At 35.0% G+C, this 15,873-nt stretch overlaps 2 protein-coding genes across 3 annotated transcripts; both read left to right on the top strand.

The window, feature by feature from the left end:
• The first annotated feature begins 1,978 nt into the window (after positions 1–1,978).
• Positions 1,979–2,585, top strand: LOC140976988 (histone H2B). The gene has a single exon (XM_073441470.1). The coding sequence runs from the start codon at positions 2,053–2,055 to the stop codon at positions 2,479–2,481; it is 429 nt and encodes a 142-aa protein (XP_073297571.1). The 5' UTR covers positions 1,979–2,052; the 3' UTR covers positions 2,482–2,585.
• Positions 2,586–7,385: 4,800 nt separating this feature from the next.
• LOC140976987 (uncharacterized) lies at positions 7,386–13,852 on the top strand. Of its 2 annotated transcripts, none has more exons than XM_073441469.1 (8): positions 7,386–9,108; positions 9,804–9,922; positions 11,374–11,416; positions 11,504–11,982; positions 12,063–12,369; positions 12,673–12,829; positions 12,965–13,064; positions 13,516–13,852. In XM_073441469.1, the coding sequence occupies exons 1-8, from the start codon at positions 7,939–7,941 to the stop codon at positions 13,631–13,633; spliced, it is 2,493 nt and encodes an 830-aa protein (XP_073297570.1). In that variant the 5' UTR covers positions 7,386–7,938; the 3' UTR covers positions 13,634–13,852. The 2 variants fall into 2 exon arrangements, with proteins under 2 accessions (XP_073297570.1, XP_073297569.1); XM_073441468.1 differs by having other exon boundaries at positions 12,673–12,838.
• Positions 13,853–15,873: the final 2,021 nt, after the last annotated feature.

The raw sequence follows: 15,873 nt of genomic DNA, 5'->3' as shown, positions 1-15,873 counted from the left end.
CTTATTAGATAAATGAATAAAATTATTTCATTTTACTATTATAGATTTTTTTTAATTAAAAATGAACAGATTTTTTTAATTCATACATTTTCAATATACATTTGAAATCCACATTCACTATATTGTTGTTGTAGAAGCACGTTTTATGCATGAAAAGTCGAGAATATCTTTTTATAACATGTCTTGATCAGTGACTTTCTCTCCACAAAGTATCAGTGTGGAACTAGTCTTCAATAGTGCAGAGTTATAATCATTTGCCGACTTAAAATCTTGTAAGCGTAGATGCATCCATTCATATCGGGTTCTTGGGAGAACAACATTTCTCTTATGGTCAAATATGTTTTTTAAATTTTTTCAAAGCTCTCGTGACTGTTTCACAGTGAGATATTCGACTTTCGACCCATCATTGAGGTGATGACGAAGGAAAATGAATGCCTTCGCACTGTCCTGCTGGGACATTTCATTTCTTTCTTTGATTGTATCCCCTAAATTCATAGAGATAAGGTGGACATCGTCATCCAAAATCCATGATAAATAATTTTTTGCCACTCAAGTGCTTCAAATTCAAATTTGTTGATGTTCGTCATTGCAACTTGAAAAAAAATGTATATAATTAGAATTATAACAAAAACATATTAGAATTGTAACATTTATAGAGTAAAATTGTATTACTATCATTGAAAATAAATAGCAAAATAAATTATGCGATGATAACACATGTTATCATTTTTACTATGCAATTTTGAAATTTTGTCATTCTACTAGCATCGATAATGAATTATTTTATCTAACCATTATCTAGTCTTCATTTTTGTAAAGAAAACATAAATAAACATGGTATCATGTAGGCTACTGAATTTGATGTACATAAAAATGTGTTTAATTAATAATTTATGTATCCATTTACGAATAAATCAAATTTCCAAAATCGACAAATAATTTACCTTGTTCTCCAAGTAAGCTACTAATAAGAAAATAGTAAAAAAAAATCGTTTTGTCCAATTAATATCAATTATAGTATTGTAATTGATTTAAAACTTGTCGTAAATCTATCAAATACTAGTATTGACACAAAATATTTTAGCGACTAGTTAAATGGTCAAAAACAATATAATTACTAAACAAGCAAGCCAATATATGACAAGAAAACTTAAATCAAAACAAAAATATATTTATAATTTATATCGAATCAATAATCTTCAATAAAAATATTATTGAAACATATATCATTTGTCAAAATTCTTCAGAAATATGATAACGTTACATTTTATATCAATATTATTCATATATATATATATATATATATATATTAACAGATCTTTATGATTTTAGATCAAGATTCTTAGAAAATATTGATGAATCTTATATATTTATATTTTATTTTATTATTATTCATAGACCTATCAATATTATCAACATAAAATCGTGTTATGTTACTTCACGATATCAACATAAAATTAAATTGTATGCTTCTTCAGGAGCATCAATATAAACATATAATTTGTGTTAATTCGAGAACATCAATATTAAATCTAAATATTGTACTGTTTCGAGAGCATATTTACAATACATTTATGAATTTTATCTTGAAAAGCACTCATACTGATAACGTGTTACAAAGAGTGAAAAATATAAAGATGAGAGAACGAATTGAAATGATTTATTTATCATCTGAGATATCTATTTATAAAACATATTAACAGAGTTTGAATAATTGATAACATAGAAAAATAGTAATATTATCTTAACGATCATATCTTTATCTATAACACTTTTATTATCGTTAATTAATAATTATCCAAGGAACGGCTCACATTCCGAATCCCAACGGCGTCATCTGACAAAGCAAATCCAGAACGAGCAGCAATCCGCACCGTCAAAATTTCATATAATCAACGGTCAAAACCACGATCCGTGTCAAAACTAAACCCACCAATGACAACTCACCCCTAAATTCCTATATAACATACCTTCGCTATTTGAGAATTTCATCGACCCCATCAATTCCGAATCCTATCTCGTAGCTACGATCTGTGATTCGATTCAGTAGCAATGGCAGCCAAGGGAGAGAAAAAACCAGCCGAGAAGAAGCCCGCCGCCGAGAAAGCTCCGGCGGAGAAGAAGCCGAAAGCCGGGAAGAAGCTCCCCAAGGAGGGAGGTGCCGTGGCGGCCGGGGACAAGAAGAAGAAGCGGACGAAGAAGAGTGTGGAAACGTACAAGATCTACATCTTCAAGGTTCTGAAGCAGGTTCATCCAGATATCGGGATCTCGAGCAAGGCCATGGGTATAATGAACAGCTTCATCAACGATATCTTCGAGAAGTTGGCGCAGGAAGCATCTCGGCTAGCGCGATACAACAAGAAGCCGACGATTACTTCTCGCGAGATCCAGACCGCGGTCAGGCTGGTTCTGCCCGGTGAGCTTGCGAAGCACGCTGTTTCGGAGGGCACCAAAGCTGTCACCAAATTCACAAGTTCCTGAACAGTTCCTCGTCGCATTGATTAACCTCTTGAAAAATATGTAATCATTTTGAATTTTTAGTTGTAATTTTTGGTTTTATGTTATTAATGTTAAATTTTGCTCCAGTTTCGCCGTTTTGTTTGGTTTTATTTTTTTTTTATTAACTACTTTATATTATTTAACAAAAATGAATAATGAAATTCGAAGTATAAAAAATAGGGTAATAAGAGGTAACACGTTTTGATATTTATTGAATAAAATCAAAATTTTTGTACCAAGAAAATAATAATTTTTTTACTTGAGTATTTTTGTTGTGAGATTGTCTTACGGATTTTTATCTGTGAGACGGTTCAATTCTATCGATATTTACATTAAAAAATAATACTTTTAACCAAAAAAAAATATTTTTTCATTGATAATTCAAATAAAATATCCGTCTCATAAAATACGATTCGTGAGATCGTCTCACGCAAATTTTTGTCTTTTTACTTTACGCCTGCAAAAGAATTGGACCACAAATTTAGCTGTCAAAGGTATAAAGATATAAGTTCACCTTAAAAACAAGGTAAGTTTCGGCTGCTAACGTTTTCTGCTAGCTTGTAAACAACATTCTTTGGCAAGTTTGGCTGAATAGATGCTGCAAAATAATTCTTCAATAATTTTCTTAGGTTTTGATCATGTTCTCTAGATATTGTGAAATCCAATATGGTTTGGCGATATAAAACATTTGAAATTAGATCTTCGAAATAGAATTAATGCATGCAAGATATTATAATTCCTATGTAAAATGAAAGTGACTGTGCACTTGATTTATGGTCACAAAATATTCATTTAGACGAAACTCTCCTTGAGCTGCGCGACAATCAGAAACTACCATTCCCATCTTTCCAATTATATATTTTTTGCCAGCGAGTTGGAGGGTCGTATCTGGTAAAATAAATACCATCTTCATTGGCTGCCCAGTAACAAACAAACATGTAGGAGCCATATGGATATTGAAAACATCAAAATCTATGTTCTTGGGGCCCTTTTATTGCGAGTCGTCCCACGAGAAATGGCAAAAGAATCGAGTCCTCACAAAGATGTTTTGGCAGAAAGATTAGTTGAAATCTCCGAACAATGCAAGTGTGTGATTCCCTAGATCATCTTCCCCGGATCGACAGTGGAAACGTAATGACGAGTCACTGAAAATAGGGAGATGGTTTTGGACACGGACCTGAAATTTTTTTGCTAAGTAAACAACTTAGTTTTTCTTGAGCACTGGCTGATGTCTGGTAAAAAAGCAATGTTAGAATCAAGAATGAAGCACAGTTTCTGGTTGTTATAAATGGATTATTCATTCGTGCAAAACTTGACCAATTTCCACCGTCTTAAAAAGGGAAAAAAAAATAAAGAAAAGAGATTAAAAATTGTAATATAAAAAAGTTTGATAGGATATTGTACCAAGTGTGTATCGACCCATACACATTTATTCTTGTATGTGAGCTACATGATTTTTTTTCGTGAACCCCACGTATGAGAATGAATAATAATCATTATGCAACATTATGGTATTGCAGAATGGTAATATTCTAGCATGATATGTAGCATATAATTTATTAAATAAGAATAACTTCAATTAAACCTTTTTATTTTGTTTAATCAACACAAGATCAAGGAGATTCGGATTTATTGCTATTGCATATTTCAATCATTTAATTTTTTTACTAAGTTTATTACAAATTCTCTGAAATGAAATCTTAAGCTTTGACAACTCCAAAAATTGAAATATCATATAATACTATTCAAATTTCATTATTTAGCGGCATGCCAGTTATACATCTATAATATAAATAATATATTATTATATTATTAAGTTTGAGATACTTATATTAACCAAATTTGATATTTTATTCGTCTTTATTTTACTAAACAAGAACTTGTAACCGCTATCATTCGATGCGCACGGGATAAATGTCGCAACTAACATAACAACTACGTGCTTTTATCCCACATATAAGCAAAAACTGATAGATGGTTGGATATATTTCATTTGAGAGAGAAAACGAGACACAAAAGAGTTAAAAGAGTTCCTGGTTGCAGTTATATAGAGCCAGTTAGCCCGGTTGGTCCTAATATTCTTGAGTTTGGCAGCGTAATTACATCGAAATCAAACGAGCATGAGATTTTTTATTTCTCCGTTGGTTGCTGCTCAGTTTGTCGTAGAAACATATATTTTGACCCACCTGCCTTTGGGGATGGAATTGCCGTCATTGGTTTGACATGCAATGGCAAAAGAAACTTCCCATTGATGAGCGATAGGACAAGAGGTCATCGTCTCAGTCGGGACTAATCCGAAAAATACATTTTCGGAGAGGATGTGAGCAAAAGACTTAATGATTGGTTTTATTCATTTGAGAACTTGAACCGGAGCTGCAAAATGAAGTTGGCTGGAGATGTTTCGCCTGCTAATGTTCTCTGCTAGCTTGTAACCAACATTCTTTGGCAAGATAGCTGTGTAGATACCGCTAAGTAATTCTTCGAGAACAGTTCTTCGGTAAGATGATGTAAGGAAGCACCAGAGGAGAAAACAAAAGAAATTATAGCTTTCAACTTACACATCTGTCCTTGTGAAAATATGAGAATTTTTAGAAGTTGACGCAAGGAATCGAAATTTCCGTTCCTGTCATGTTGCTAGCTGAAGGTAATTGTTTGAATTCTTTTTCCGTTTCCGAATAATTTGTTTGTGTTCTTGTTGATTTGGAAGCATATTTTATCGCCATTGAAGGAAGATATGAGCTTTTCCTAAGTTCGATCTCCTGAGAAGAATTTGCTGTGTTTTGTTTGTAATAGATGATAGAGACAGGTAAATTATACCAATGAAGCTAAAATTTTATAAATTTATATTAAAATCATACCAAACAACATATAATTCTTTTTATCGATCATATTACATGTCCTCGAATTCTTGGACTAAATTTATAACTAGCCTCCTTCCATGGGTATTTTATTAGGAGAGCTGCGCAACAATCCGAAACTACCATTCCCATCCGTCCAATTATACATTTTTCGCCGGTGATTTGGAGGATCGTATCCGGTGAAATAAATGCCATCTTCATTGGCTGCCCAGTAACAGACACCACTGAAGCAATTGTGAGCGAATCTGGTATTGAAGACATCGAAAATTATGTTCTTAGGCCCCCAACGCGAGCTCCACCAGAAATGGCAAAAGAATCGAGTACCCCCCAAGATATTCTCGCAGAAAGACCAGTTGAAATCTCCGAACAACGGAAGTGTTTGATTCCCGAGATCGTCGTCCCCGGATCCACAATGGAAACGTAGTGGCGAGTCACTGTAAAAAGGGAGATGATTCTGGACATGGATGTGGAATTTCTTGGTAAGGATACAGCTGAGTTTTTCTTCAGTACTGGCTGATGTTTGAGAAAAGATCAATGTCAGAATCAAGAATGATGCATAGTGCAACATTCTCGCTACTTGGCATGCTTTCTTGACAAAGTTGTTATTCGTTTGACGTGGGATTTATAGGGTTTTAAGGATGTTTGGTTTGAATTTCGTCAATTAATGAGATTCGTATCGTCTTTGAAATCTGAGATTTTTTTATTGGTTTCTTGATTCAGATTAAATTGGTAAATTTTTAGTGGGCAGAATTTATAGTTTTTCAATTGTTGAGATGGTTGACCCAATCTTTTTTGTTTTTGGACCAAATAAATTGACCAATTTTAACGGCCCTAAAAAGTCTGTAAAAAAATTATGAAGGAATGAGATTAAAAATCTTATTTTAAGATAAAAATACAATAATAAAATGAGTATATTTTTTGTGAGATGATCTGAATGATGACGTGTCTATCTGATGTATATTTATAATGAAATATAATAATTTTGAAATAAAAAATAATATTTTTTATGATTTGAGTTAAGTCATAGATCTGTTTCATAAAATTGACTCGTGAGATCATGTCCAGTCAGAGCTAAAGTTTATTAGGAGAGATCACCCACCGTGAGGCTTCTAGTACTTGGTACTGATTTATATTTATTGTTGTATATTTCGAATCTTATTATATATTTATCACTGAAAATGGCTTCCCAACTTNTCATTTTCTAATTATTCTATAAACTTTTGCTTGTATAAATTTGTTAATTTTTACCGACTCTCAGACATATCTTTTCACTTTTATGGATTTGGTTTATAGCATAAGATAATTATTTAGTCAAACCCAAAAAAATTAAACTGGTTTTAATTATATTTAATTAATTACGAGTTTATTTATTAAAACTTACTAAATTTGAGTCCCACCTAAATAGGACCCAAGCATGTTACTAACCAATTTCTTATTTTTGCACTATTTTGGGATAGTCGATAATTTGAGTGTCAGATAGTTTACGTCAGACACTCACCGATACTTGTAACGGTTGATCATGATGCAAATGATGATGCTAAAACTAGCAACTTGTATTTGTTGGAGCATAATACATGCCTGTTTTCGATGTAAAAATATTATTATTATCAATTAATAGTTATAAAAAAATATTTATATACTTAATATAAGAAAATTATATAAAATATTAAAATTTAATTTGCAGCATACATCGATCGCTCTCTATGATAAAAATAAAAAAAATTCACATAATTTCGTATATTAAAATATATCAATTGTATTAGTAATGTATAACTCATCTATCTAGTACTAATATTTTAAATTTGAGACGACGTCTGGAATTTAAAACTCACTGTGACAACACCTCCAACACTAAAAATAAAAATCTTTTAATGATAAATAAACTATAAAAAAAGAGAAAAAAATTATTAGGTTGGAAAAAAATTATTTTAATCTTAGCCAATTAAATTAAAATCCAACCTACATTTTGTTTTTGTCTTCTTTTAAGTTTCTATTTCCATGTCGCTTTGTCTCATTGAAACGATATTTCTTTCCCACAATTCCTTTCTTTTCTCTTCGCCTCATGTTCATATTTATGTAATTATTCTTGCATTTAGTATCAATTTAATCTTGTTCCCTATTTTGTTTCTCATTTTCCATTGCAATTAAAGAGCGTACTTTTCAAAGCCTTACGTTTCTTTTCTAGGATCAGTTTGTTAATTTCGATTTGCGATCCTCGTTTATTTCCCGTGTGATTGTGATGTTGGTTGGATCTTAGTCATGTTTTATTTTGGTGGTATTTTGGGATTTTTGGGCTGGGTTGTGTTGTGGGGAGAATGAGAGGTATTAATTTCTTGTACTCGACCAGGTGATTCGATTGGTAAAGCAATGGATCGATAAAGCGCTGTGATACGATCATTTTTAATGTTGATTTAGGGCTTTGTTTCCTGAGTTTAAAAATTTGGAATTTTGTGGGAGTAATTTGCTGTCGGTTCCGTGGGGAAATGTAATTTTTGTGTCTTTTGGGGGCTGCATCCGAGTTTTAGGAATTTTCTTGGTCGTGGTAACTGAGCGTGTTGGTGGTAGGTTTTGAGGCTGAGGTATGGCTCATGCTCAGCAACAAGTACAGCAAAAACCTGAGAGCACAGTGAGTAATGCTTGTTCTGAATTTGAGAGGGGCTTGGAGGAGTTGATGCGTGAGCATTATGACGATTGCATGTCCTTCACATCATTCAGTTCACCTAGAACAACTAATACTGAAGATGATGAGGATGAGGGAGAACAACTTGTCAGGAGGAGGAGGAGGTCTGATCTTGATGGTGATGACTTTGCAGAGTCTTCCGCTGCTAGGAGGCGCCACTCGAGGATTTTGAGCCAGTGGGCTGCACGTCAGGCCCAGGAAATGATCACTACAATTGAGAGGAGGAATCGTGAATCCGAGCTGATGGCACTCGCAGGCTTGCACACTGTCTCAACACTTGATTCTTCTTTCTTGAGGGAGTCACAATCCCCAAATTCTAGGCGCCAAAGTAATGTGGAGAGGCTAAGTACCCGGGCTTCATCTATTTTGCAGATGTGGCGGGAGTTGGAGGATGATCATGCGCTGAATCGTGCTCGGGATAGAGTAAGGGGAAGATTGCGACAGCGGATAAGCGTTGATTCTAATACAAATGCATCTTTGAATATTGCAGAAAGCCAGGATAATGGCAATCAAATTCCTCAAAGAGATGCTAATGAGAGCGAGAATAACTTTGCAAGCTGGGCCCATGATCAGGTGGGCTCACATAATGAGAACGTGTACCATGACAATTCTAGTCGCGAACAATCTCCAGATATTGGAGAAGTCGAGAGGGAGAGGGTGAGGCATATTGTCCGTGGATGGGTGGATAGTGATGTTAGTAATTCTGCATCTAATGCTCTGCCGAGGAATGAGAGTCCCAGAGCTGAATGGCTTGGCGAGACTGAGCGCGAGAGGGTGAGGATTGTACGAGAGTGGATGCAGACGACGAGTCAGCAAAGAGGGTCTCCTGTTGGACGAATGGGAGATCCTGATAATGGAATGGGTTCTCAAGCTGGCCGCTCTAGTGAAGGGTCTGCTGCTGACAACGATGAAGGTCGGCCGGAGTATATTCGCAGGGATATGTTGAGGTTCAGAGGAAGGCAAGCTTTACTTGATTTGCTTGTAAGAATTGAAAGGGAAAGGCAGCGGGAGCTTCAGGGTCTGTTGGAACATCGTGCTGTTTCTTCATTTGCACATCGCAATCGTATTCAGGTAATTTTTTAGATATTAAGGGTTTATTATCTCTCATCATTCATCAGAACCACTTAGTTTGAAAGGCATCAGCTACAAGAGCAACAGTGTGCAGTTAGACAGAACTTCATGGAGATTGAGGCCGTCCCTCAAGTTATTGGCGTGAACATGGTTAATATAAATTACTTAGGCTGCTTACACTGTAAATTAGGAAGATACTATTGGCTTTACCTGCGGTTCACCTCCTCCGCAGGCGTTATCAATTTGGACCACTTATTGTTCTAGTTATCTGTTGGTGCTCCTTGATTGTGCGCCGTGGTTTTATGGTTTATCTGATACTCTATTTAGTTATTACTTTCTGATTATCAGTGTACTGTTTATGGGGGTACAGTTTAAGTCACTATGCATACTTTTTCTTCATCTCAACATTTAGTTAGATTGTTCTTGACATATTGGACACATTTTGTAATGTATAAAAATATTTGTATCTCTCTGTTAAAAAAAGTAATCTGTATTTCTCTGTTGGAAAGGCATCTTAATATTTTTATCTGTCACTCTTCATTCAAATCTTTATGTGCTTTATTTTAGGTTTTACTGTGCCAATCCTTGCATGTACTGTTCCATTAATTCACTTTGTTAGTTAGCTATGAACAATATCTTCGCCATGATGCATAAAGTTATCACTAAATAATTTGTATTTTTGTGTGATCTCTTAGTCGCTACTCAGAGGCAGATTCCTGAGAAATGAAAGGCCTGTTGAGAATGACACACGGCCTTCATTTGCTGCTGGTGAATTAAATCAATTAAGGCAGAGGAACACAGTCTCTGGCTTGAGGTTTGTCTTATAACCCAGCAATGCTTGGGAACTCACTTGTGCCCTTATTCAAAACTTTTGTTTTGTTTATCATGTTCCACTCACGAATTATTTCTCCATAAATGGTTTGATATTAATAGATGATTTATGGAGATACAAGTTGCAACTTGGTGTGGTTAAATTTTCGATAAGTTAGAGATGCAACATATTGTCCTAGTGATGTTCTTCATTCCTGAATATAGCTACATGATTTTAAATGTCAAGTGGGAGGATAACTGAAGTATTTCATGGTTATGTTGATGCTATGGAATTGATTGAGCCTTTAAGAAAGCACATTTATAATTTTGCACAACAAGTGACGGTAACTTCATAAATGTTTCATGTTTTGGTCATACAACCTTTTGATTTTTGGTTCTTTCGGAGTCAGCGAAATTTTACGACATTGTTCATTAAATTTGTGGAACAGCCAATTATGTGTTGTAGAGATCTTTTCTTATTTCTGCGAAGCACTTTATAAAGCACATGCTGAAATAAGTGAAATCAAAGGGCGTTGATTGAGGCTATTGCGAGGTACAAGTGAAAAAATGGTGAAGAGCTGATTTTCCCTTCTCCTGAGTTTTTTTTGGTAAAGCATGATTATATAACAGGAGGATACACTGCATACAACAGCTTGATTGGTTATTGCTGAACTAATGGCTTGCTACTTCACATTCACCACGTAATTTATTTTGATGAAATACTTGGTTGCCTCAGCTTCTAGAATAATTATCCAGTACAAGAGGAAGGGGAAAAATGATTTGGATGAAGGGGAGAAAATCTTTGAACAGAGAGTTGAGGAAACAAATAGAGTTGGAATCTCTACGGTTTATTTTTAGTTTGTAGCCTCTCATAAATAATGGAACCAATATATAGAATTTGTCTTTGTTTAATCAACACGCATTTAGAATTCTAAATACTTCAAAACCCATTATACTTCTGCATCCAAAAAAAAGAAAAGAAACCTATAAACTTTAAGTTGCTTGGTTCTCAACAAAATAACCTGATATCTAGTATACATCCATGATTAACAGGATGAGCCTAATCCTTTTAGCTCGCAGCTTTGAGAGTCTACTCACTATTGTATTACCCAACATGCTTAGGTTATAGGACAGAAGCTGATATTTGGTTTTTCGTTGTCTTTAAAATTCTTGGCATTGCTTTAACAGCTGGTTGCATTTGTTTTACTTGGTTAATAAAAAGGACTATTTCATATTATACCCATTTTGAATATTCATGAAGAATTGTAAGGCTTAGATTTCCCCTGTATTCAAATTTGGTGCTGAATCCCTCAGATTAGTAACCTAACACAATTGAATTTTGTCCTCATTTTGCTCCTTATTACTTGTTTAAGATTTTAATCTTATTTCACATTTCGGTCATTCTCATCATAAGTGAAGTGATCTTAATTTGATTCATGGTTTAAATGCATTCAGGGAAGGCTTTGGCTCCAGATTAGATAATATAAATCGCGATCAAGTAAGCATCCTTTTTAAAACCCCATTTAATTGAGTCAATATGATTTTATTCGATTTTATATTATGATTGATAACAACTGGTTCACAGGAGGTTCAGCATGAAAGTCGGGAAGAAAACACCCATCAATTACCAGACCACGAGGTGAACTTAGATAGCAGCACATCTGCTCGAAGTGTCAACCAAGAAGTCGTTGCTGATCAAGGAGACGATTGGGAAGGACAGGTTCTTGATGGTGAGAGAGTAAGCCGACGACAATCAGCTCGTGGTGACTCTAATGGTTGGGTAAATTCAGCTTCCGAAGTTACAAATTTAAATTGGCAGGAAAACTTAGTACCTGACTGGCAGTCGGAAGCAGTATTAACTGAGGACAGAGAACCACGTGAGTTGCAAGAAGTCCACAATGTTTGGCATGATAATGGCCCTCGAGAAGCTGAGGATAATTGGTCAGGAAGGCTTTCAGATACTTCAAGACTACGACATTCTATTTTAAATAGAGGAGTAACCAGGTTCCACCCACCTGATGATGACAATGTTTACAGCATGGAACTGAGGGAGCTACTAAGCAGGTTAATTGTCTTAATTTCATGCGCTATCAACATTGTTATATTTTCACCATTCTTGTTAACCTATAACCCACCTATTGTAGGAGGAGCGTGTCTAATCTTCTTCATAGTGGTTTTCGTGAGAGCCTGGATCAGTTGATTCAATCATATGTACAAAGGCAAGGCAGGGCTCCTATTGATTGGGACCTGGACAGGAACTTGCCTCTTTCAGCGTCGCCTGTAAGGGAACAACCCACACTTGATGATGAGCAGAATCAGGATGAACTTGGTACTATTGGTAGGCCTTCACTGGTACTGCCAACACCTCCATTACCCCCACCACAACCCATTTGGCATCAAGCTTTGCGACACTCTGGTTGGCCTCGTCACAGTGTCCATCGTTCTGAACTGGTGAGTTAACTGACCCTCTCTCTTTCTCTCTGTGAGTTCTACCTTGAATTGAATAGTGACTCTAATTTTCTCAGTACTCGGGTTCTGTGGAAGGTACTTGGGTTTTAGTTGATCATTGATGGCTATGAGGTTGCAGGCATAGATGCGAGCAAGCCAATTAGAGACCTAAATGATTCATGATTTTATAATTTTAGTATGGACAACATAAGGGGTGATGTTTATTAGTGGACCACTTGATGATGACATGGTTAGCAAGTGGTAGATATCATTTTTAATATAATGATTGTTTCTCATATTAAATAGGAGTGGGAGACTATTAATGATCTAAGAGCAGATGTAGCAAAGCTTCATCAGGGTATGAATCACATGCAAAGGACACTAGAGGCTTGCATGGACATGCAACTGGAGCTCCAACGCTCAGTTCGACAGGAAGTTTCAGCTGCTCTTAACCGATCAAGTGGTGGGCAAGGTCTTTGCAATTTCATCCTAATTCTAATGATATGTTCCAGTAGAGAGGCTCAAAATACTGATTTTGGCTCTTGTTATTTGAACTTCCATCAGTTGTTATTGTTATTAATTCTTGTGCATCATGCAGGGATTGCTGAGACATCTAAGGATGGTTCTAAATGGGGTCTTGTTAAAAAGGGTACCTGCTGTGTGTGCTGTGATGAGCATATCGATTCCCTGTTGTACAGGTACTTTTGCCATGGCAACAAATTTGCATAGTCTCAAGTGTCACGCATATAGGAGTGGTTTATTAGGGTTGTCAACGTGTCCAATCTTTTTCCAAATCCATTGGTGTTCTTGAAGGATCAGTAGTTGCTATCCAAGTCCTTTTTATAAATATCTGATATTAATAGACTGGGAACCATGATGACCTGGGCCATTTTAGATTGCGAAGTTTCGTACGATAAATCATATATTTTTGAGTTCATGTGGAACATGAATGGACGGCATCTGATATTCTAATTGTAACATTAACTTTGGACTTTGAAATTACTTTTATTTATGGAGAATGAGGTTGATGAATTACTGTCTTGCCTCAATTTCTTTTTCAAACGGTCTGTTTTACACAAATAATTTCTTTTTTACTTGGTGTCTGTTTGCTGACATTTATCGGCTCCCCCGTTTGATTCGCCTCTGCAGATGTGGGCACATGTGTACATGCTCTAAATGTGCGAACGAGCTAGTCCGTGGAGGAGGAAAGTGTCCATTGTGTCGTGCGCCCATTATAGAGGTGATTCGAGCTTATTCCATACTGTAAAATACCAGTTGTAGAGATGATGAAAGAAGTCTTATTTTAGAAGAACTTTTGATAATAATTGGTGGAAGCTTTGGTTTCGGCCGTTTCCTTTTCTGAAGTTGCCCTTGCCCACGTTTCTTAATTAGTATGTTTGCTTTGTATAATTGGTACTCAGTTTGACTCTTAACTGCTGCATCATTCATTCATGCTTCTTCAATAAAGCTATATTGTTATTTTTTTTCACCTTATCATCCTTCTTTTTCCTGGGGAATTTGTCAATCTACTTATTGATATGTATCATTCTCATTATACATAAAATTAAAATATTGTATCAAATGAACCCAAATTTCTATAATTGTGTTGATTGATTTTAAATTATTCCATTACAATTTTGAGTTTATGTTCAATGACGTCCTTCCGTCGTGTCAATTGAAATTCATTCTACAATTGCTCTTTATCATACAAAATAATTGATTATAGTTGTAAATGAGTTCTACCTTAAAAAAACATCATGTATGTACATGTGAAATAAATTGTCTTCAAGTTCTCAAAGCCTTCGCATTCCTTCCCCAAATGAAAAATCAAAAACAAAACAAATTGATTATTACATGAGCTACAAACTCTATTGTATGCATTGGTCTTTTGGATATATAAAATTTTATTTCAGTATCAAAATAATAAAAGAAACATTGATGGTTTGTGATTCATTTGACATCAAAATTTTAAGCTTGAAACGAGATCTCGAGTTCGAGTCAAATTATCAGTCGACCACTAAAAAAAATGATAAAAGGAAATTAGTGACACGGGAGGTTTTTGAATAAAGATGCAAATATCGGAACATTGAAAATTTGAAAAGATTGGGCCAGACCTGAGTTGCTAGGCCCAATATTCAAATTGAGGAGCTCGCATCCCATTATTAGGGTTTTAGATTAGATTTTTGGGTGAATTTACCGTCGTAAAGTCACACACCTATGCTGGTGAAGACCATCGATAAAATCTTCTCCGGTGAGATTTCGAGGCTATAACGCATTGCTGTCTAAGCTCTTTCTGTTTATATTTGTATGATTCTTCGTTTTTATTTTCTTCCCGCTTTCCGATATAATAATGTAGGTGTGGGTGAAGGTAGAAAATGATAGGAAATTAAATCCAGTGGAACATGTAAGAAAATTTTCTGTTCTGTTAGAAATTTTGTAGTTTTAATTATCCAATGTATCATGAACGATTCAATTTAGATTTAACACTAAGATAGAAAATTTTTAAAAAAATATTATTTTTAGTTGTTTTAAACAATAAAATTTATTTTTGTATTTCTGACTTGTTGTGAATGCTTCCCAGCGAGGATTTTTGCCTTGATCATCTGAGTTAATATACGGCATCTATACCATTCCGGTAATTTTCGGTTTGTATGTGTTCTTATTTGTCTGCTTCACACTAATGTGGCTCAGCATTATTGAAAGTGCAGAGTGAGGTACACACTTTATCGGTGTGAAATACTAACTTAACATCCAATATGTGATGTGTGAACTATTTGACACTGAAACGAAACTAAATACTCACGATTGTACAAGTAAACGAGATGCCAGATAATGCTCATTTTTGTATATTTGAACTTAGACTTAATTTTTAAATAGGCTTACAGGTTTGAAACCGAATTATTTTGGTTTGTGTTCAACTTGAAGTAAAGTTTGATTTTGAAGTCAATTTGTTTAGTTTGAAATATGTTTGTAAAATGTTGATAAATATTTAAGTCAGTGAATGGCTTCCAAGCTATCAAAGAAAATAGTTTATGCTCGAAATGTAATCAAACATGTTAGAGTTTGACTTGAACTCGATGATTTTCATTTTAAGTTAAAAGAGTTTTCAAGTTGGCTTGAAAAGCTTGCGAGTCAACTCGACTCTAACCACCTGAATGGAGAAAGGAAAGTGATGAATTGTGACAGGTACTTATGATGGGCTTCTTTGGTGTCTCAGATGTTTCTCCTGGTACTGCCGACTGTGCTTATACCGAGCAGCTAAGATACAATCAAACCCCTGATTATACTATTGTTTATCCGCCTGATTCCCTCTCTATCCACTATTTAAAATTTTTTCATCATATGCTTTTTGCATAAGGATGCCTTAAATTTTTTCAAGGCTCCAAACCTTGTTTTAACTATTCTTTACCATTTGAGGAAAATTGTCACTCGGTAAATTAAAACTCAAAAACTTTTGGGTGTTGAGAATTTTGCTGATTTCCTTAACTTGATGAGGATGTGCCTGAT

Source organism: Primulina huaijiensis, chromosome 5, assembly GCF_012295235.1.
Source record: "Primulina huaijiensis isolate GDHJ02 chromosome 5, ASM1229523v2, whole genome shotgun sequence".
NCBI lineage: Eukaryota > Viridiplantae > Streptophyta > Magnoliopsida > Lamiales > Gesneriaceae > Primulina > Primulina huaijiensis.
The sequence above is the reverse complement of the archived record's forward strand: the minus strand, read 5'-3'. Positions and strand labels throughout refer to the sequence as shown.